Source organism: Cydia amplana, chromosome 16, assembly GCF_948474715.1.
Source record: "Cydia amplana chromosome 16, ilCydAmpl1.1, whole genome shotgun sequence".
NCBI lineage: Eukaryota > Metazoa > Arthropoda > Insecta > Lepidoptera > Tortricidae > Cydia > Cydia amplana.
Window position 1 is genome coordinate 9,217,392 of NC_086084.1, and position 23,316 is coordinate 9,240,707.

Sequence of the window (23,316 nt, forward strand, 5' to 3'; positions counted from 1 at the left end):
TAAGTGTGGTATGCCATAACACACTACCGCACCGCACCAACGGCAATAGTGAATTCTGGTTGCTGGATAGTGAATGGACTAAATAATACCCAATGCGCTTTGACAGCTAGTTTCGCGGGAAATCGGCACTGACAGTTGCAATTGCATGCATAAAAAATGGGCAAAATAGCTAAATGAAGTAAAATTACGGATATATTCTGCAAGATATTGCTATGGATAATTCTTACCTATCTATATCAGACATATTAGTCACAAATGAACGAGTTCCATGCCGATTTTTACACGATTTACCAAAAATGGGTTAGTATACATAAACACAAATTGTTTATCTTAATTTTTTCTTCTTATATAGTTTTGATACATTACAACTCCTATCCCACAGGATTTTTAGACCCGTCAGCCGCTGAAGATGACCTTAAAGCTGGTTCAAACCTTGACGTACCGCTGTGGTTAGCAGAGGCATTAAATTCGAGAAGGCCTCCCTTGTTGAACGTGGACCTGCCTAAAATATACAAAGATGCTTACAGGGAAATCCTCAATGCAGATGCCTGTACAGTGGACATGCACAAGCTAGGGCCCCATTTCTACGAGCTGGGGTGCTATGTGGCGAAACATGATATAAAAGGCGAAGTGAAATCCACTTTAATCAATGTAAGCATCCATCATGTTTCATTAAACTTTTTGGCATGTAGCCTGCTGGCTCAGTAAATTCAGTAAAACCATCATTCTAATTAAAAAGAAATGTAATTTTTGAATTATTTTTAGACTTTTAGACAAAGATTCCGGATGCTGATGGCTGCCAGTGTGTCCAGTGACTCGATTGGTTCCATCCAGCCCTTGTCTGCCAGCGAGAGAAGACGCGCAGCTACCGCTGCTGTCACAGAGAGGGCTCTGTCCAGCTGGTTACAGAGAGGAGACTGCCCTCTCACTACTGCCAACATGGTGGCTAATCATAGGAAACGGAAACGGGCAGAGATGGAAATGTTATAACAATAACTTAATGTAAATAAATTAATATGATCTTCGTGCATTCTGCATTTAATTTTAAGAAGTTTATACTTAATTAATATCACTATTTATTTATTTAAACTTTATTGCACAAAATATATACAACAATGTACAAATGGCGGACTTAATGCCAAATGGCATTCTCTACTAGTCAACCATAGGGCCAAACAGAGATACCTACAATTCCGTTTTCTATACTATTTGTAAACTGTTTTTTTAATGATATTTATTTAATTATGAAGCTCAATAATGTTTTGATTATACTCAATAATGTAGTGATAAGTATTATGTATAAACTTTTTTAGAAATGCTCATATATATTTACATAATGTATATGATCTATTTTTGTTAAGACTTGCCCTTAATGCATACCACCTATGTAGGAGAATGCTCTAGTCTAGATTCTTGGCAGTGCAAAGTAAATAAAATGTCATAAATCAATATAATAGATATTCAGTAGATGTTCGAGTCATTATCAACATCTACATTTCCAATCTTGGCTGTAACTCCCAAAACTATTATCACAGCTGCATTATAAAGTGAACCAGTATGATTGAACTCCAAATACTCATATTTGTAACCAAGCTTGGGTTTAAATTACACTAGAACTGGCTCTTTGAATTAGCTAGACTATGAATAGGGAGCCTGTTATTAGTCAATTATCGTTGTCAGTAATAAAATAACATTACATTTATGTACAGATGTATTTAGAATGCAATACCCGTTTCTAATTGACCTATAAATCCTAGTTTAGGACCTATTACCGTCTGTAAGTGAGGACTGGCTGAGTAATACGATATTTCGGTCACAGCCCTAGTATTTATTTATATTCGTACCTTAATGTCGCGGATTAAAATAGCCATCGACCAGTCGTCGATCACTATTGATGTCAGTTAGGGCTGAACATTAACTAACTCATGCAATAACATGTAAATAGTTTTTAATTAATTACAACATTAGTATTGAGTACACTAAGTAGGTACCTACTCAACGCACATTAGGCGGGTATCACACTGGATGCGACTCCGATGTGCGAGCAGGATGTCGCTATAACACAGAACATCGGAACGACGTGCGAATCGCATCCAGTGTGGATAACCGCCTTAGTCACATTACCACATAATATAGTAGGTACGGTGTTGTCCATGTAGGCAAAACTGACCATTGATGGATTTTATTAAGTGTACCTTCATGTAAAGATCGTACGTACTCCGATCTTAAATGCCGGCAACGCGCTTTCAACCCCTTTGATGTTGCGTTGCACTGCAGGTGTCCATGGGCGATGGTAATTTCTTACAGTTAGGCGCATTGTCTGTTCGTTTGCCTCCTATATAATTTACCGGTTGGGAGACCACAATCCGGGAGTTTTCCTCTGAAAATGAACATCCAATAGTGGAAAATGTAGGTAGGTATTACATATGAACAATAAACCGATATTTTATCATAGCTTATTAGGTATACGAGTAGAGGTATTTACTTATATTGCAAGTATTTCAGGTCCTTAACAGTCAACAAGTGGCAACCAAGCGTATAGCCTGCCTGTAAAGTTCTCTGAAACGGTAGTTTCAGTTCGATAAATATATTGCTCTTTTAGATGAGGGGCAACCTTAGCAAATGAGGGAAACAAATAGGAAGTGCCAGGGTTTAAAAGCATTTGGCACGACGCATATTCTCCCAGTGCACTTTAGAACGCTTGCTCGAAGCTATTGTTTGTTTAGCTATTAAAATGGCCTTCCCGCCTTCGCCGTGGCCCTCCCGGTTATTCGACCAAAACTTCGGAATGTGCATCACTCCACAAGACTTCTTATTCCCTTTCTACACCACCTACAAAAACTACTACAGACCATGGAAGTTAAACACGCAAAGCTACGATAAAGACTTCGGCTCAACAATAAACAACGAAAAGGAATCATTCAAGGTAACATTGGATGTGCAACACTTTCGTCCTGATGAATTAAGTGTTAAAGTGGCAAATAAGCAAATCATTGTCGAAGGAAGGCATGAGGAGAGGAAGGACGAACATGGTTTTGTTTCAAGGCAATTTACGAGACGTTATGCCTTACCAAGCTATTGTATGCCCGAAGACGTTATTTCAAAATTATCGTCCGATGGTGTGCTTACAGTAGTAGTGAATAAGTCGAGAGAATTGCCGAAAAACGAACAAATTGTGCCAATAACGTTATGTAAATCATGTCCCTTAAAGGAGGAAACAGCTAAATCAGTTATTAACACAGGTCAAAAAGACAGATCTGCTGAATTGCAGAATGTAGATGTTAATAAAAAGAACACACAAATCATGTTAAAGGAGGACCATTGTTGTTTATTACTAAAACCTGAATTACTTCGGGAAGCTGCTTCAGAAAGCTCCGAAATAACAATTGAAAAGAAAAAAGAAAAGGTAGAGCGGGACAAACTGAAAGCTTGCCAAGTTGGAAAAAACACTTCTGAAATGTTGGAACAAACATTTGCTAAGGCAAGTGCGGCCTTAGCTTCAGATGAAAAGTGTCATAAAACGTATAAATCAGCTTTATCAAAATCAGAAATAGTAGAACAAAATATTGACAAATCAAGAGCAACTACTTCATCTGGTGAAAGGGCATGTGCAGCAATGTCTACATCTGGTGAAGTATTGGAACATACATTTGCAAAATTAAGTGAGACATCAGAAGAAAAGTTTGATCTTTTTGATAAAACATTGACAAAATCAGAGGAATCATTAGAACAACAGTTTGAAAAATCAAGTGCTGCTATGTCTGAAAAAGCTGGTCATTCTAGAATGACTAAGTCAGAAATTTCAGAGCTCACTAGCACCTCTTCAAAGACCTCAGAAAGCATTGAAAGTTCAATGAGTTATAAGGCCTCTATGACATCTAACATGAAAGAGATTAGTGAAGAATTAAGTGACTTTGTATGTGACATCTTGTCCTCTGAACTGGATAAAACACTGGAAATTAAGAAATAATTAAATTGACATGGAATTTGTATCATATGTTACAAAATGTTTATTACACTAATTTGTATTTAACAATTAAGATAAATGTTAGATTTAGTTCAGTAAAAGTACATTCAAAGGAATATCAGTCAAAATATTACAAACAGATTAATATTTACAAATATTGATGAAGTCTAATGTCAATTTAAGACCCTAATTAGCCTTACAAACTACTGTTGTAAAAAATATTATGGTGACACAAAATTAAAGTACAAAATTAGCAATATTTAATATTAGATACCCCATTGTTCAGAATATTTGAATGTAAATGCAAAAACATTAATTTAATATGAATTACAAAAGGATGAACTTTAATCTTAATTTATATTTAACCTGTCAATTGTATTTTTATTTTATTACTATGTTTATATTAGGATGGTAAAAATCCAAATTTATATATTAAATATTCCTAACATCAATTTCATTATTTTATTGAGATCATTACTAAGTTTCCTGTCCACACCTAATAAATAGCTCTGTCTGTCGTAGGACAAGACTTTTGGCATCACATTTTTATTACTATAACACCAGAACTACCCACAACTACAGTCTGATTGTTCAATTATTTTTTTCATCATCACAACACTCTTGTACCTCTGTATTCTTATAAGAAACTAATAATTCAGAGGTACATTTGTATGGATGTATTGATTGTTAACATCTGTCATTCTTTACTGATGGATTCAAATCGTGGAAGTAAGCATGGGCCATGGCATCATCAGCAGGCATCCTGAGTGCCGGGTTGCAGGTGAGCAAGCGGGCCAAGAGGTCCCGACCCTTTGCTGGCAGTCGGGGGACTACTTGGGCTATTCCCAGGCTCGGCTGATACACTGGTGAGGGCTTGTAGTCAGGGAGCTGGGTCACTCCTGGCCAAGTGTCTTCATTAGGGGTACCTGAAATCAAATAAGATTCTAATAAGAAAACAAATACATGTATGATGTGCTTGAGTACATACTGACAAAATTCAAGGTGTAGTTACCAAGTAATTTAAAGATCCTCTTAAGTTGATCATCAACATCTGAACCAGGAAACAGGGGCCTGCCAGAATTAGCCAGCTCTGCAAATATACACCCTGCTGACCACATGTCAATACTGGTTGTGTACAATTTAGCTCCAAACAGCACATCAGGAGGCCTATACCAGAGTGTAACCACCTCCGCAGAGTAACACTTCACTGGAATACCAAATGCTCTGGCTAAACCAAAGTCTGCCAATTTCAGTTCTCCATTCTTATTAATTAACAAATTCTGAGGCTTCAGGTCTCTGTGAAGCACATTGTGGCTGTGACAGAAGGCCAATCCCCGCAACAGCTGGTACATAAACGATTTCACTACATCAAGATCGATCTCTCCGTTCAAACTATCAAAATATTTCTTTAAATCCTGATCACAATGTTCAAAGACTAGTGTCAACTTCTTCTCACTATGCAGCACATCGTAGAGTCGAACTATATTTTTGTGCTTTAGCTCTTTCAAAAGGCATATTTCCCGCAGTGCGGACGATGGTACTCCTTCATCATCGTCGTCTAACCTTACTCGTTTCAGGGCGACTATTTCATGAGTTTCTTTGTTTTTTGCTTTGAATACCGTGCCGTATGTTCCCTCGCCTATTTTTTCTAATTTCTCATATTTCTGCATGGTTGTTATAAGTAACTAAAACTAGTTAAAGCAATTATATTTTACTGAAAATCGATTGAATTATATTTTTCACTCAACTAAATTTCCGGTTTGTAACAATTTGACAGTGACATAAACACAATGATAGCAGAAGATTGTTCAGGCCTTTCAGTCTAACTGGGTTACTGGAATTTGCGCGGTTTTATTGATGTTTGGAATAGATTGGCAAACCTGCTATATAAAGTGGAGTCCAGACGAGACAATTTTTCGCCAATCTGATGAAATTGTACGATCGAATCAGGCCGTGCGGGCGCAAATGCCAAATTGATTCCCCGATCAAATCAGCAGGTGCGGACACAAAAATGCCAATTTTTGAATTTAGTATCTATGGAATGCAAATTGGTGATTAAATTGTATACGTGTGGACGCTATACTTGGTCAACCAGATCCTGACAGTAGAAAAAGGCGGCAAATTTGAAAAATGTAGGCGCGCAGGGATATCGTCCCATAGAAAATTTGAATTTCGCGCCTTTTTTTACTGACAAGATTTGGTTGACCAGCTATAGATGTGATTGGCGCCAATTATTTTCTGATCAAATCGGTCGATTTGCCCAGCTCGTCTGGATACGGCTTAACTAAAATATTTTCACAGATAACGTAATGAAAAATTCATTCGTATGATCAATTAATTTAATCCATTCACTTCAAATTTGCAGAAATTGCAGATTTCATTCCATTCATAAAAAAAGTTAAGAATCCAAAAAAGTTGATTTGTCATATTTTCATTTCAAAGAGCACATCATTTTGTTTATTCTATTTATCGTGTTAATTAAAAGGTGAGTGTTTATTAAATGATTTTTCACTGAATTGAATCATTAAACAAGACATGGTAAAATCGTGACTGTTGATTTCTATTGATAAACACTTACGTATGCGAAGAAGTGCGTAGATTGTGATTGTTTTTAAGATGAGCGAAGAAGATAATGCCTTGTTGAACCAGTCGGAGAGCAGTTCCTTTGAGGATCTGGCGACAGCTCACGAGATAGAGGAGGCGAAACTGGCCGAGGCCGCGGCAGCGGAGACTGAGAAACCCGTAGAGAGCAAAACTGACGAGTGGCAAGATGTGCTTGGATCAGGTGCCCTACTTAAAAAGGTTAGAAACGTCATTTCGTTTGAATTTATTTACATTTTAATCTATGTATTGTGTAGGTAGTCCTTGACTTGCTGGAATAGTAAAACAATATTTTAGAAAACATGTTCACCTTCTCAATAAATAATTGGTGTATTTGTTGTAGATTTTAAAGCCCGGAGATGAATCAGAAGGCCTGAGACCACACAGAAGTGATATATGTCGGATAAGCTATGAGCTGAAGATCCGAGGTGGCAACGGAGACATATTTGAGAAGAGGGATCATGTTAAAATTTATCTGGGAGATAACGAGGTAATAACCATAATGAATTTCTACTTTTACCACATGTTTGTAATACTTAGAAAGTACAATATGTTTCAAATCATTTACTATAAGAACAAGCAATAGAATAATAATTTTACTTTCTAACAATAACTATTTATTATCTTATCCTTATCAGACGTTTTGATAATATCTGAACATGTAGCCTTACTATCTAGAATTCTAGATGCTGTTGGCATTAGTAATTAATCATAATTTTGAATATCATTCAGCTGTTGCCAAATGTTATTAGCAAAATATTTAATATAATAAATAAAAATATGAATCGATGTTAAATGAATTTAGTTATGAGGACCGATTTTTGTTTTAAGCCCCGTCTCCAAATCGCGCGGCAAACCATCGAACATTGGCTCGCGCGGCAGTCGCGCTCAATGGATACCGGGCTGGCTCGCGAGCCAACTCGATGCGCCCGGTATCCATTGCCTTGCGATACCTTGTTCGATGGTTTGCCGCGCGATATGGAGACGGGGCTTTACAAAAATTAACAAATGATGAGAAAAAATAAAAAAAATACTGTTTCAATGTTCCAAGTATTTATTTACCAAATTTGTACTTTTGCACCATTACACAATGTTAGTTGCCCAAGCAAACATTAATTACGTAAGCAGATTATATAAAGGATGATGATCGTTGCATCTTATTAGAAAAGTGTGCTAATTAGATTTCATCTTTCTAGATACTACAAGGATTGGACTTAGCACTCACACTTATGTACAAAGGGGAAGAATGCCTTCTTCAAATAGCGCCACGTTTTGCGTACGGAGACGTAGGTCTGAAGCCTGGTGTGAACCAAGGTTTGGTTGGGGAGAGCACTTTAGTAAATTATGAGGGCCCGGTGATTGGTCCGGAAACATGGTTGGAGGCACGATTGGAACTGCATGATTGGAGCGAAGAACCTGAACATGAAACGTTATCCATTGCTGAGAGAATGGAAATTGGGTGAGTCTATGGTTAAATGTACTGAAACATCACTGTCAATGTAACGGTTCGGCCACATGGATGTGGATCCGTGCGCCGTGCGCCAAGATTTTGGTTCAATAAAACCAGATTTAGCCTTTCCATGGGCAACACAAATTTAATTGAGTAAGTCTGTTTTCCTAGACTTATATCGGCAGGGATATGAACCGTGATTACTTTTTGTAATGTTCATATCCCGGTTGATGTAAGTCTAGTGAAACTAACCGTAAATCATTCAAAACTGTTTTCGTTTTATTTTGGACCTAAACACAACACGTCGACAATAACAAATATCACGTCACCGATGACGTTAAAGTTGTTTATTTTGATACAGAACAAATCAAGGGTAATTTGAATGGAGTACTCGCGTATTTCAATGTGTGAATAAAATTTTCGTGTTGACATCACTCCTAGGTTAGTTACGTGAATTAGGTAACTATATCTTACGGAATAGGTAAACAGTATGCACATAAATGTGATGTATGCCAAAGATAAGTGGATAACAAATGCTGTTGATTTTTTGTATCAAAACAAAATAGCAAGGGTCAGCATACTTTTAAAATAAATCAAGTGCAGCAAATCTTGCTTTGAGTGTTTTTAATTTTTGGGTACCTTAAATGTGACGTTATCTATGAAAAGGGACCTTATTGTCGATGGCGCTTACGCCATTGTCAACGATGCTCCGATATAAATACAATGCCGCGCGACGCTGTGTGGCGTAAGCGCCATCGACAATACGGTCCCTTTTCATAGATAATGCCCCAAATAATCATAATCGTTTGAGCCGGAACTCGCGAACTGCGGGGTTCCGTTGTAGTTTGCCTAGTCTAGTCTGATGAAAAAAAAATTTAAGCCTCATTTGGAGACCCTTTTCTAGTACCGTACCGATATTTATAAGGATCGAAAATGGAATGTATCATATGCGTTATAAGTATGTTACTCGTTTTAATGGTAAACATCTGTTTTAAACTTATCATGTTATGAAATGAAATTAGCACACATTATTGGCACAACGGAAACAATGTCCAAAATACTAGATCAAGGCTACTGTTATCAATGTTTATGTTAGGTACCTCTGATAAAGCTACTTACGGCCACAGCAGACGTAACGGAATTTAATACTGTCAGTTTTTTAAATTCTGTCAATTCAGACTAATTTTAGATCAAACTCCAATTGGAATGTCAGGTGGCAGCGGCAGGTTTATTTAATCGTATGGCATATTGTCAGTCGTTTATAGGCTTATGGTTAAACCCTGCATCCATTGGATAACGTCGCCGTCAAGGGTGAACAAGTCTGCTGGATCTCCGTCGTATTTACGTAGCGCGCAGTCTCGAATGATATGCGCGACATCCTGCTCCGCAGCACCGCACTCACACCTCGGAGACTCCACCCAGCCGCATTTGTGCAGGAACGCTCGTGAGCGTCCACAACCGGTTCTTAGTCTATTCAGCTGACACCATTCTTTTCTGGGCATTAAAAAGCCAGGTGGTTTCACTGTAGGGTTGATAATAGCGCCCAGGCTTTCGGGAGGCTTGTCTCTCCACTCCTTTTCCCACATTGTAGATGTGTTGAACTGACAGTTGATCAGAGTTCGTGCAGTATCGTATGAAGGGTGCCGAGATTTTAAACGGTTTGGGGGAGGGTTTTGGAAATCAGCGTGCGCAGGCAAGTCTGGGCAGGCCAGGATCTTCCTCGCTTCACGGATAAGCGCTTGTTTCCTTCTTAGATGAGGAGGAGCAATATGACTGAGCATCGGGAGCCATTGTACGGGGGTGCTCTTGATAGTTCCAGAAATACACCTCATGGTTTGATTCAGCTGGACATCAACTCGCTTCACGTGCGCACTATTTAACCAGACCGGTGCGCAGTATTCAGCCGTCGAATATACCAAGCTCAGAGCACTGGTGCGAAGCACATCAGCTCTTGCCCCCCATGTGGTGCCGGCCAGTTTATGCATGATGTTATTCCGGGTTTGAAGCTTTTTCCCTAATTTGCTCATGTGTGGCGCGTAGGTAAGACTGCGGTCAAGTGTCACTCCTAGGTACCTTGGCGTTGGGTTGTAGGTTAGAATTTTCCCTCCAAAAGATATCTTCGGCTCGTAATTAGCCTCTTTGTTGTGAAGGTGGAAGGTTGTTACCTCGGTTTTAGTAGCATTGGGTACCAGGCGCCATTTTTTGAAGTACTCCTCCAAGCTTACCAGGTCTTTGTTTAGCATCTCTTCGGAGGGTTTGAAGCTCTTGTGTTGGGATGTTATAGCGATGTCATCGGCGTACATAAACTTCTGACTTTGTGTAACCGGCATATCGTGTGTATATAAATTGAATAGGAGAGGAGCCAATACTGATCCCTGAGGCAGACCATTATTTAATTTCCTGATCGTACTTTGGTGTTCGCCGAGATGTACGATAAACTCACGGTTGCTCAGCATGGTGTTAATTAGTGCCACTATTTTTCTCGATGGTAATGCAATCATGAGCTTATATATCAGCCCCTGCTTCCACACCGTATCGTACGCCGAAGACAGATCTATAAGGACGGCAACTGTCTTCATATTTCTTTGGAACCCTGCTTCGACGTGAGTTGTAAGAGAAAGGACTTGATCCGTGCAGTTGCGGCCGCTGCGGAACCCAGCTTGCTCAACCGGTAGAACTTTATCCACGTGTTTGTTAATTCGGTTGTAAATCAGCCTCTCCATTAACTTATATATGCAACTCAGCAGAGCGATGGGTCGATAGCTTTTGGGGTCATCGGCAGGCTTGTCTGGTTTCAAAACTGCTATGATTTTCGCCCGGTTAAAGTTACGCGGTAATTTATTACGATGAAGGATGTCTGAGTAAAAAAGTCTGAGCCATTCTTTGGTCTTTGGGCCAATGTGTTTGAGGAATTCGTTGTAGACTCCATCGAAACCAGCTGCTTTGCCTAGAGGCAGGGTTTTTAAGGCGTGGTCCGTTTCGTCCTGTGAGAATTCCTTAGACACGTTGTCATTGGGTTGAAGCGTCGCTTTGAGCTGCTTTGCGTGTTGTTTTATGATGGTCGTCTCAGCCTTTTTTCCTTTAACTCGAGATACATCTACAATTCTGTTGGCAATTGCATTTGTCAAAGACTTAGTAGCAGCGTTTGATTTAGAAGCAGACGTACCGGATAGTTTATTTAGAACCCTCCAAGCCTTTCTACTTGACGTTTTAAAGTCCATGGATTCCACTGTTTTTATCCATTTGTCTCGCCGGCTTTCGTTCAATGATTTTAGAAGATCTTCGCCAATGTCGTGATCGCCAGTTCGTTTGTACTCCTCATATAATTTTTCGCTGTCATTTGACCAGCAGGGGACGTACCGTTTACGATAGCCTCTCGGGATATTCTTTTTAGCTGTAGCAATAATAAGTTTAGCAAAGCGATCATAGTTTTCAGCTCGAGGAGGTATCCACCTGATGGCAGCATCCATATCTATGGCGAAGGTCTGCCAATTGGCTTTTTGGAAGTTCCATCGCGGTAGTGGCATTGATTTTGAAAGCGGGATCCTAATACCGATTTCCATCAGGACTGGTCTATGTTGGCTATTGGGAAAATCTTTAAGGATTTTTCGGGACGTGTGTAAAGGAATTCCATTATGATCGCAGGTGACAAATGTTAGGTCTGGGTTATAGTCCTTTTTCCAACGTGCCGATCTAAATGACCCTTTATCCTTTGCGTTAAAAACAAGGTGAAGAGTGTTATTTTCCGCCCACTGTACCAGATTAATTCCATTTATATCATTGTTGCTGTAGCGCCATGTTTCGTGGTGGCTATTGAAATCTCCTGCATATAGGCAAGGGTGTGGATAGGTTGGTATATTTGCGGACCATGGAGAGTTAGGTGGCTTGTACACATTCACAATAGTGAGGTCTTTGATTTTGACAGCCGAAGCAAAGATGTCGGGTCCAGAAAGGCAACTCTCGACAGCTACATCCGTTACACTGTCCTTTACATATGTGGCTATTCCGTATTGTGGGTGATCGATAGAGTGAGCGATATTGTAACCGTGGATTTTCCCCCTCCTTTTCAGATCTTGTTCATCCCTGGCATGTGTTTCTTGAAGCAGGAGTATGTCAATGTCATTTTCAATTAAGATCTTATGTAGTACTTCACACTTAGCTAGGCTTATACTTTCTATATTTAATTGACAGACTCTGGTAATAGGTCCAATGTCTCTAGTCAGTTGGCTCTTTGGAGAGCGAGCATGTGCGTATCCAGGCATAATTATTAATCCACAAAAACGACTGAAAGGTACTGTGAGGTCTCATATAGCGACAAGTACAGTAGCCAAAAAGGTTGTTGCTCGTTTAGCGCCACCCAGGGGACACGTGTAGGGCGTTGGTGGCAATCTCCTACGGACGTGAGCAACGTTCATCCCCCAGCGGCAGGTGCTTACGTTAAACTACGGCTTGCGCCCATTCTTGGAATTAGGTTACCGAGCAAAACCGCTGAGTTATGAGGTAGCTTAGACTAGAATCTGCAATAATAATGTGCAAAATGTCATTTCGTGATTGTTGCAGTCAATGGCATATAATTGTCGTGCAATCTTATCTATTCTATGCTGATGAGATCTGTTTGCAATGCTTATAGGTCAAGTCTATCTGTAACGTCACTACCACTTATCTTTTACTTTATAACTTAGGCTTCTAGCGCCCCCTTTAATACACAGTTACAACAATGACGCCGTGCAGCGCCATCTACTTTAGCTACCAAACCGGCGGCTTCAATATTTTGCACTACTTTACGTGACATAGTATCACTTTTCCTATGGACATCATGAAAACAGGACATTTGTTTTGTTTCAAGGACATTTCGCCTTGTCTTAAATATTTATAGACTCCGCAAAAATTGCTTTAGTGCCACAGCGAAGCTACATAAACAGGTCTCTTTCTTGTCTTGTATTTATCAATTACTAGCTTTTGCCCGCGACCTCGTCCGCGTGGAGTTAGTAATTTGGGTAGTTTATTTTTTATCCAATCTGCTTTTTATCGATTCCACGTACAAACTTCCACCCCCCTTTTCACCCCCTTAAAGGATGACTTCTAAAAACTACCCTATGTTCTTCCCTAGGACTCAAAATAGCTCTATACCAAATATGAACTAAATCAGTTCAGCGGTTTAAGCGTGAAGAGGTAACAGACAGACAGACAGATACACTTTCGCAGGGGTCCCGTTGTTTCCCATAATGTTTGTTTGTCATATTATCATTAGTCATAAAACTGAAACTATTATTATTAGTCATAAAACTGAAACCGTTAACATTTCAGGATTTTCGTTAGGTTATCCTATAGATAGGTTAGGTTTGTTTTACGGCAATCCCTGATATCTAATGTTAATAGCATAATAAAATAAAATAAAAAACTAACTGTAAGTTACCAACAGTGGAAGAGCGGTATTCTCTTAATACAAGTATTTACAATACTTAAAAAGAGGTACCAGCCCAATTATGAAAAATTGTATGCTACCAAATAAATAATTTTAATTTTTTAATTTTTTAATCCTGAAAAGTGACACGTTTCTGAACCAAATCAATTATGACTAACGAAAATGCGGGCAAACAATACATTATGGCTTAAAACTAATTCATAATTCTTATGTATTTTCATATTTTAATGTTCAGGTTTATATAATCCAATTAAGGAAACTGTAAGTCTACTATATTACTAAATGCTATTGTATCCAATGTAGCAATACGAGACTGTTTGTTTCTAAATAAATAAATAAAAAAAAAACTATTTGGGAAACAAGAGATACCCACTTTCGCATTTATAATGTATGGATTATTGTTAACGCTGATTTAAACTTTCACGATTTTTACACATTATTAAATTATACAACGGGACTTAATCGATTATTAATTATTATTTTAATAATGGATTATTGTTGTTAGAACCCGCCGCCGCGGCCGCGGCAACTGGTGGTACGGGCGGGGCGAGGCGCAGCTGGCCGTGCAGCTGTACCGGCGCGCGCTGGACGCGCTGGACGAGGCGGAGGGCGGCATCACGGAGCCCACCGCCACCGGCGAGCTCCCGCCCACCTCGGACGAGCTGCGCGCGCTGCTGGACGAGCGCCTGCGAGTGCACAACAACATGGCCGCCGCGCAGCTCAAGGCGGGCGTGTACGAGGCGGCGCTGCAGGTACACTAACTATCATCAACACAGGCCTTTACGCTCCCGCCCACCTCGGACGAGCTGCGCGCGCTGCTGGACGAGCGCCTGCGAGTGCACAACAACATGGCCGCCGCGCAGCTCAAGGCGGGCGTGTACGAAGCGGCGCTGCAGGTACCCTAACTATCATCAACACAGGCCTTTACGTTCCCGCCCACCTCGGACGAGCTGCGCGCGCTGCTGGACGAGCGCCTGCGAGTGCACAACAACATGGCCGCCGCGCAGCTCAAGGCGGGCGTGTACGAAGCGGCGCTGCAGGTACCCTAACTATCATCAACACAGGCCTTTACGCTCCCGCCCACCTCGGACGAGCTGCGCGCGCTGCTGGACGAGCGCCTGCGAGTGCACAACAACATGGCCGCCGCGCAGCTCAAGGCGGGCGTGTACGAAGCGGCGCTGCAGGTACCCTAACTATCATCAACACAGGCCTTTACGTTCCCGCCCACCTCGGACGAGCTGCGCGCGCTGCTGGACGAGCGCCTGCGAGTGCACAACAACATGGCCGCCGCGCAACTCAAGGCCGGCGTGTACGAAGCGGCGCTGCAGGTACCCTAACTATCATCAACACAGGCCTTTACGTTCCCGCCCACCTCGGACGAGCTGCGCGCGCTGCTGGACGAGCGCCTGCGAGTGCACAACAACATGGCCGCCGCGCAACTCAAGGCCGGCGTGTACGAAGCGGCGCTGCAGGTACCCTAACTATCATCAACACAAGCCTTTACGTTCCCGCCCACCTCGGACGAGCTGCGCGCGCTGCTGGACGAGCGCCTGCGAGTGCACAACAACATGGCCGCCGCGCAGCTCAAGGCCGGGGTGTACGAAGCGGCGCTGCAGGTACCCTAACCATACCAGGCGTGGCTCACTCCGCGATTTCGTCGCGTCACTACAAGTACATGCGGCCCACACCAATTTTGGTGTCTAGCCATAGTAGTTGGCGCGCACCGCTATGGAGCGGACGCCTGCTTGCGCTTGCGCCACCTAGCGGTCATATCTGTCGTAATAGACGCGTTTTGTTAGAGAGTGAATCTTCTGTACCTAGTACTATTATTTATGCTGGCACAGATATTTGTAGGTCTATCCGTTTGGATGCCATGGACTTAAGCGATCCAAGCGATCCTTGCTCAAGGATCAGAATACTTCAAATCATGAAGGTTGTTACATTGACATCGTACCTACGTCATAAATTTGGGACTGTAGGCGTGGTGCATACGTTCATTCAACTTCATTTGCTTAATAGCACAACGTCATTCGCTTTCTTCCAACTATTTGGAAATAATTGGGTGACCTACATGGTACTGGCATTCTACTGGCCTGGCGGCCTAGCCAAGACAGGCGTGTCTCACTCCGCGATTTCGTCGCTTTGCTACAGGTAGCTAAAAGTACATCCGTTCGGCCCCAATTTTGGGGAAAGCCATAAGCCGCGCGTGGCGCTGTCGCCACCTGGCGGCCATATCTGTGCTGATCGTATCAGACGCGTTTTGTTAGAGGAGTCTTCTGTACTTAGTACTATTATTTATTCTGTGCTTACGTCATAAATTTGTGACTATAGGCGTCGTGCATACGTTCATTCAACTTCATTCACTTAATAGTACAACGTCATTCGCTTTCTTCCAACTATTTGGAAGTAATTGGGTGACCTGCATGGTACTGGCATTCTACTGGCCTGGCGGCCTAGCCAAGACAGGCGTGTCTCACTCCGCGATTTCGTCGCTTTGCTACAGGTAGCTAAAAGTACGTCCGTTCGGCCCCAATTTTAGGGAAAGCCATAAGCCGCGCGTGGCGCTGTCGCCACCTAGCGGCCATATCTGTGTTGATCGTATCAGACACGTTTTGTTATAGAAGTCTTCTGTACTTAGTACTATTATTTATTCTGTGGCCAAGGTGACAATCGCTCTCGCTTCGCTATCGAATCGCTTTGTGTCTCTATCACTCTTCCATATTAGTGTGACAGTGACAGTTGCGTTTCGTTCGCTACGGAGCGTTAGCGATCGGCATGTTGTCTACGGGGCCGGTCCCGTAAACGCAAGTCTATTAAAATCCAAAACTATTTTTATGGTTTAAGACATTTATTCTCATAAGAATATACATTATTCACATAAATGAGAATTAAAATTTAACTTAATGCTATACAATAACTTGGTGTAGGTATTATTATGTTTTTGCATCTCAAGGAAACACCAGTAAATTAGCATAGTTATTATGTGTATAGGATTAAGGTTGCTATTCGTAGCGCACCCTCGACCGTGCGATGCAAAAACTGTAAATACAATATTAACTAATACTAAGAGTGGGTAGCGTAACAACAACATGCATAACTCTGCGAGTGCAGTTACTTATAATTAATAATTGTATTTTTCTCAGATATTTCCAATATGATGTTTCAGAATCTGTCGTTTATTTTTATTCAGGCAGTGACCCGCGTACTATCCTGCCAACCCCAAAACGCGAAAGCCCTATACCGGAAGTCGCGCATCCTATCCGCCATGGGTCGCAACTCGGAAGCCCTAGAGGCCGCTCGAGCGGCGGCGGCCGCGGCACCTGATGACGCTTTGGCGAGGAAGGAACTCCAGCGCTGTGAACAGAGAAACACCAGAGACCGCTCGGTAGAGCGCCGGCTGGCTAAGAGGATGTTAGGCACGCAAGCACCTAAGGGCAGCCCTGATAAGAAACCATCCAAAGCTAAGGTGGGTACATTTACTTTAGATACATCTAATTTGATACAAATAATTCACAATCTTCAAATATATAACCCAGGGAATGTGTCGCTCCCAGCCCGAAAATGTAGCCGCAACACGCTAGGTGTGTCTACAAGGACAATTTGATTATTGGAACATAATTGTTATTACGACCTTTTAAATGACAAGTGAACTTATTCCACTCCAACAACCCAAGGTGAAAAGTTTGAAATATTAGCTCTACTATATCCGAAAGCAATGGATAAGGTAGAAGTACAAGTATGGTCCTTTAGTCGCGCATCCTCCTAAGGGCAGCCCTGATAAGAAACCATCCAAAGCTAAGGTGGGTACATTTACTTTAGATACATCTAATTTGATACAAATAATTCACAATTTTCAAATACATAACCCAGGGAATGTGTCGCTCCCAGCCCGAAAATGTAGCCGCAACACTAGGTGTGTCTACAAGGACAATTTGATTATTGAAACATAATTGTTATTACGACCTTTTAAATGACAAGTGAACTTATTCCACTCCAACAACCCAAGGTGAAAAGTTTGAAATATTAGCCCTACTATATCCGAAAGCAATAGATAAGGTAGAAGTACGAGTATGGTCCTTTAGTCGCGCATCCTCCTAAGGGCAGCCCTGATAAGAAACCATCCAAAGCTAAGGTGGGTACATTTACTTTAGATACATCTAATTTGATACAAATAATTCACAATTTTCAAATATATAACCCAGGGAATGTGTCGCTCCCAGCCCGAAAATGTAGCCGCAACACACTAGGTGTGTCTACAAGGACAATTTGATTATTGAAACATAATTGTTATTACGACCTTTTAAATGACAAGTGAACTTATTCCACTCCAACAACCCAAGGTGAAAAGTTTGAAATATTAGCTCTACTATATCCGAAAGCAATGGATAAGGTAGAAGTACGAGTATGGTCCTTTAGTCGCGCATCCTATCCGCCATGGGTCGCAACTCGGAAGCCCTGGAGGCCGCTCGGTAGAGCGCCGGCTGGCTAAGAGGATGTTAGGCACGCAGGCACCTAAGGGCAGCCCTGATAAGAAATCATCTAAAGCTAAGGTGGGTACTGAAATATGATAGTCTAGATACTCTGTGACCGCCACTGTGGTCATGGCACGACATCGGAACGCCGTGACTTTGACGCCAGGTCGTCCAATGTCAACACATACTTTCTCTTCGGTTACCGCGATAGTAACTCATGATAATAGTTTTATTTCATGGACATAATTTCTCGCCAAAATATCTTAAAATATATATTTTTACCAACTTTTTAATGTTACCTATTACTAATTAGCCTGTCCACTTTACTCCCGATTAGAAGGAAAATTAATATTTTACCATGCCAGGCAGAAATCTATGGGAAAAAGCTTTGCGTATTAAAAACAAAAGCAAATGACAAGGCCCGATTATATGATCGGGCTTCTCTTCTATTATATAAAAAAAAAGCTTAGAAAAATTACTTTATTTCTAATTAACACTTTGACCGCCTGAGGCGTCAACTGACGCATGCAGCCCAATATTATTAGGTTAATAGTTTGCGATTATGAAAGTGTAAGGTTTATTTTCCGTCGGCACAGATGCTGATGTGGGGCCTGCTGAGCCTGCTGGTGGGCGTGGCTAGCGTGCTCGTGTACCGGTACAAGATGCAGGGACATTGATGAGCGTGCAGCAGCGGGTTGAGATGTAAGTATACTTCATTTTCAAATGAACGGTGCTGAGGAACAATCGATGACAGTTCATTTTAAGGTGCAGTGACTTTAGGGCCTTCTCCAAGCAACTCTCTGAGTCAGAGAGCTCTGACTAGGGAATGCAATCTCGATCTCGCAATTTCGAGATCTCGCACGAATTTGCGAGATTCAATCTCGTTGATAGGGAATCTCGATTTATGTAATCTTGGTCGAGATCTCGATTAAAAATTTCGAGATCTCAAACGAGATTGAAAGATTGATCTCTGTGAATTACTTGTTTTGAGTAATCTTTTTACCTTAGATTCATATTGTTCAGGCAGTACTATTGTATGTAGCCAGCTTTAGCCGACGATAATAGCACTGTGGCGCACTCTAAGCGCAATAATGAGCGAGCGTTTTCTGCTGTTGGCCTTTTTGCTATAAACAGGGGCCTATACCACGAAACTTACAATTACAATTTACAAGTGACAAGTTACAAATATGTATTTAGTACAACTGGACATATCAAAAATTTACAAATGACAAAATTGTAATGGAAAATTTATACAAATATGTAAATTACAATTATGCGTTTCACAAAATATTACAATTTACAAGCCATTTTGCGGAAAAATTGATGCGTAAAAGATTTGTGTTACAACTAATTAAATTTGTTGTTTTTATTTTCAATACCGGTGTAATAATGGTGTACCTTAAATAAGTAGGGTTTACAGAATTCTTAGAGTTTTTTGACCAGATTAGGACATTTTAAATTACTTTGTATTCGCTAGGTGCACGACTGGTGCTGCCCTCATTTTGGCAGACTTTCTACGTTAAATCTTATGGAGTAAAATTAGTTCAAGCGGCTGCCGCTAGTACTAATGGCGGCCATTCCATAAGATTACATGTGTTTGTGACGATCAGCGCCACTTCCCCCTCCACCGACTTCGCACCTTGCCAATAATCTCGATCTCGAAAGTCTGACGGTCGTGATCTTGAAACACCCTATCTCGATTCAGATTTTTCGTGCGAGATCTCGAATCGCCAATCTTGGTGCGAGATTGTATTCCCTATCTCTGACCTATAGTTCCATTAACTATAAAATACTGATATTCATAACAATTCGAAACAGGGCCTAAAGCCCTGCCCATAAATAAGAAAATAAACAAAACTAACAAAAAATGAATGGGGCTTTAATTAGATAGTTATTAGTCAACTCTAAGTGCACTTTTAGTTTGTTATTATTGTAACTTCAATTTCATTTCAACTTTGAAATCTATTTAGTTTAGTACTACTTATATAAGTTATATGGTTAATATATATTCTAATTAAGGAAACTGTAGGTCTATAAGTCTGATAACCCTTCATTGTAATAATGTATTACTATAAGAGACTGTTTGTTTCTAAATAAAGAAAATTAAATTAAATTAAAAAATATAATAATTATTATACATTTTTTTTCAGAGAATTGATATTCCAATGAGGCGGCGGGGAAGGAAGGTCGGCTACGTACAGTTCATATCATTATAGGCGCTTGTTTGCTTACGGCAGCGAGCTTCATATCGAGCAATTAAATATTATGCAACTTAAATCCTCTAAAATGCAATTTTACATTGCTTATTTTGTATTTTTTATATGCTAAGTTTTATTACAATTTTGTTAAAAGCTTCAGATTTGATTCTGGGTAATCATTTATGCCTCGGTTACACGTAATGAGTAGAGTGGCGAGACAGACATCTATACTGGGTCAACCAAATCTTGTCAGTAATAGGAACAAAAAACTATACTCATCCTTTTCTTTTGGGTGCTAGTACTAGTGTTAGACAATGACAGTATGATCCTCTCTGTCTATGTTTGAAATCAAACAGACATTTGACACACTATATTAACTCTCGGTAGATGTGTCTAAGGGTGGTATTCGACTTGTCCAAGATTTTTGTCCAATGTGCATTGCGTGTCACTCTCTCATTAAGAAAAAAGTGAGACGCAAATACACATTGAACCAAGATATTGGACAGATGGAATACCACCCTAACTCATGAGCCGAATATCTTTATTTCGTCAATTTTGTATTTGTAGCTTCAATCGTCTACAATTTTTTTTGTGAAACAAGATATATATATGTTGTGTGATCAACTGATCACAATGAAATTGTAGACTAATCGATTTAACAACAACATTTTCAATATCGACTCGGCTGCTCAAAATTTGATCTTTTCACTAAAGCGATTGCTAACTCGTCACTATACTCGTTATATGTAACACGCATATTTAGGGTAGACACTTGTACTTTATGTAAAAATGGGTGGAAAGGTTAGGTTAATTAGAGTTAACACACTCTGTGATGCGGTCGCCAGACTGCGCTAGCTTACTTTCAACCAGAGACTAATAAATAGAAAAAGTGTAATTCTCATACAAAGTTATATTCTTCTGAAATAAGGTATTGTGTTTAGACTTTAGAGCCATTACAAACATACTTAAAAACCATCAGATAAGTTACTTCAGGAGGAATGCAACTTTGTTTGAAGATTATGTAAGTTAAGTTTTTATTATTTACTGGTCTCTGCTTTTAATTCTTTCGATTGTGCATTTATGTTCAAATTTCAATATGTATATATTTTGTATAAACCTGTATTTGTCTTATAGTTGTTTTTGTTTTGTGTAGTGCCAAAATTGGAGATGTAGAAAATAATAATAAGAGTAAATATCTATCAAAACAGTGTACCTAATAAACATTTAAAAATATTTTTCGATATCTACTTTACTAGTATAAGGACAGATTTATAAATCGCATTCCACAATAATCATTGAAATAACTGACTTGACAGTCAAATAAAAGAGGTTGGTAAATAAAAGAGTCGACTGTTTATTTTATTTATAATTTACTTTCAAATCATTGGTGCTTTAATTTCTGCATTTTTGTTCAATTAACATTACATATATGCTTGAATTGGAAAACAAAATGGAGGATGATCATTATTTTTATAGAGGTACTATCATGGGTATTTACTATTTACATGCCAAGTAGGCAATTAACGATATTAATATTTCAATCGTATTAACCTTTTCGACGCCGTGTCAAACACAAAAGCTGTCACTCGGACGCCACGTCACTCAAGTGTCAAAACTGAAATTGAACTTTATGCATTCGCACGTAGGTCTATGTTGCTCTGTGGTCTGTGACCGATTAATCGGTCTTTGTCGTTGAACCTGCGGTGCGGATATATCGGTCATTGGCATACAAAAGGTTAATACATAGTAGAACTTAAATAATTGGTCTAAAAACGCAATATAAATGTGATTTCACTGTGAATATAACGATTATTTAATTAAAGTGGAATTCTCGAATTGTGGACACTGAAATGCTTACTGAAAAGGCAAATTAATATTTATAATTATATCTAGTAGTATCAATAAGCCTTCATATTCAAATGTCTCCGACTTCGAGAATAATTAGTTCCCAGTTGTTTTATAGAATGTACACTTCTCTTGCCCAAAATATTTGAATACCTACTCAGAGGCGTGCAACTGGAAAAGTATGAATATTATACCCTTTAGAGGACTTAATAGGCAACTTTCGGCGTACATAAATCAAAAATGCATGCAACTTGAAGAAATGTTATTATTTAACGGCATTTCTTTCAATTCAACTTTTGCTACTAAATTAAGCTTTCAAATTGTTAAGAGTAAGAATTTCAGCTCTATAGAACAAATGGGAAATGGGAAGTATAAAATACCTCACCTTTTAACATCACATCTACTGTAAATATTCTGATATCTTGTCAGAATACTATTATAGCAACATGTGACATAGTAAATTAGATTTATTTTAACTTAGGACAATGGTTCGGAGTAAGGGTCTATAACGCCCCACGTTTAAAAAAATAAATAAAAAACATTGTTCAATTAAACACTAATAAACGTTGTTGAAGACACTTTTTCTTTTATTTACATACATGTTAGGGTGTTCCCTAGCATTGTATGTAAAATCCGCCGTCCATACTATTTCACATTAACGCGCTCCGTCACTCCGTGTAACCACACCATCTATAGTTAGTTTTTTTTTAGCATTAGAAATAAGGTAAACAATCTCGACGTGTCTTTATATTGAAAAACACGTTTTAAAAATAAATAATGGCAAATTATGAATCGAATACGATCATTTATATTCTTCTGCTTTCATAAGTACCTAATATTAGTTACTGATTTTTAAAATTTAAAAATTTAATTAATATACATGTCAAGATCGCTTACCTTCTTTCTAATGCTAGAAAAAAACGAACTATAGCGGAAGCCCTTAGAGTGCGTTAGAAGTTAGAAAGTCATTCAGATGTTAGAAAGTATGTAATTTAATTACATTTCCTCTAAGAAAGAAAATCATACCAAGATTTAATCTTAAGATTGTCATTCTAACATTTAACGTATTTTTTGTAAAGTCAAACCTCTTTAAAATTAACACCCCTCTAATGTAATGACACACACACACACATTAAAATACATATGTCGATGATTGGAAGAGTTACTTTATTCAAGATTGGCTTTTCAATATATTTATTAATACTTTTCCGTATAAAATTACTTATTTTTTACAATAGAGAGTAGCGACTCTAGATTCTTGTCAGGCTATACAAACGAATTTTCATACACAACAACTTTAAAAAAAAATCTAGGTAAAGTACCTACCTAATATAATTGTTATAGATTGCCTAGAATGC

At 39.6% G+C, this 23,316-nt stretch overlaps 4 protein-coding genes across 4 annotated transcripts; 3 read left to right on the plus strand and 1 right to left on the minus strand.

Annotated features, from left to right (window-relative positions):
* Positions 1–185: 185 nt before the first annotated feature.
* LOC134655541 (DNA replication complex GINS protein PSF3) lies at positions 186–1,013 on the plus strand (the record flags this gene model as incomplete). The annotated part of the gene is made up of 3 exons (XM_063511013.1): positions 186–300; positions 383–651; positions 766–1,013. Coding segments are annotated over 3 exons (609 nt in total), but the record flags the coding sequence as incomplete, so codon positions are not given.
* Positions 1,014–2,617: 1,604 nt separating this feature from the next.
* Positions 2,618–3,970, plus strand: LOC134655295 (uncharacterized). Its single transcript, XM_063510745.1, has one exon. It carries the CDS (start codon positions 2,735–2,737, stop codon positions 3,968–3,970), a length of 1,236 nt encoding a protein of 411 aa, XP_063366815.1. The 5' UTR covers positions 2,618–2,734.
* Positions 3,971–3,981: 11 nt separating this feature from the next.
* Positions 3,982–5,682, minus strand: LOC134655540 (cyclin-dependent-like kinase 5). The gene is made up of 2 exons (XM_063511012.1): positions 4,980–5,682; positions 3,982–4,893 (listed from the first exon to the last, which is right to left on the minus strand). The coding sequence occupies exons 1-2, from the start codon at positions 5,635–5,637 to the stop codon at positions 4,655–4,657; spliced, it is 897 nt and encodes a 298-aa protein (XP_063367082.1). The 5' UTR covers positions 5,638–5,682; the 3' UTR covers positions 3,982–4,654.
* A 789-nt stretch (positions 5,683–6,471) lies between these two features.
* LOC134654997 (peptidyl-prolyl cis-trans isomerase FKBP8) lies at positions 6,472–20,336 on the plus strand. Its single transcript, XM_063510452.1, has 7 exons — positions 6,472–6,769; positions 6,912–7,058; positions 7,765–8,027; positions 13,949–14,195; positions 16,634–16,909; positions 18,512–18,617; positions 20,066–20,336. Exons 1-6 carry the CDS (start codon positions 6,584–6,586, stop codon positions 18,590–18,592), a joined length of 1,200 nt encoding a protein of 399 aa, XP_063366522.1. The 5' UTR covers positions 6,472–6,583; the 3' UTR covers positions 18,593–18,617; positions 20,066–20,336.
* The last annotated feature ends 2,980 nt before the right edge of the window (positions 20,337–23,316 follow it).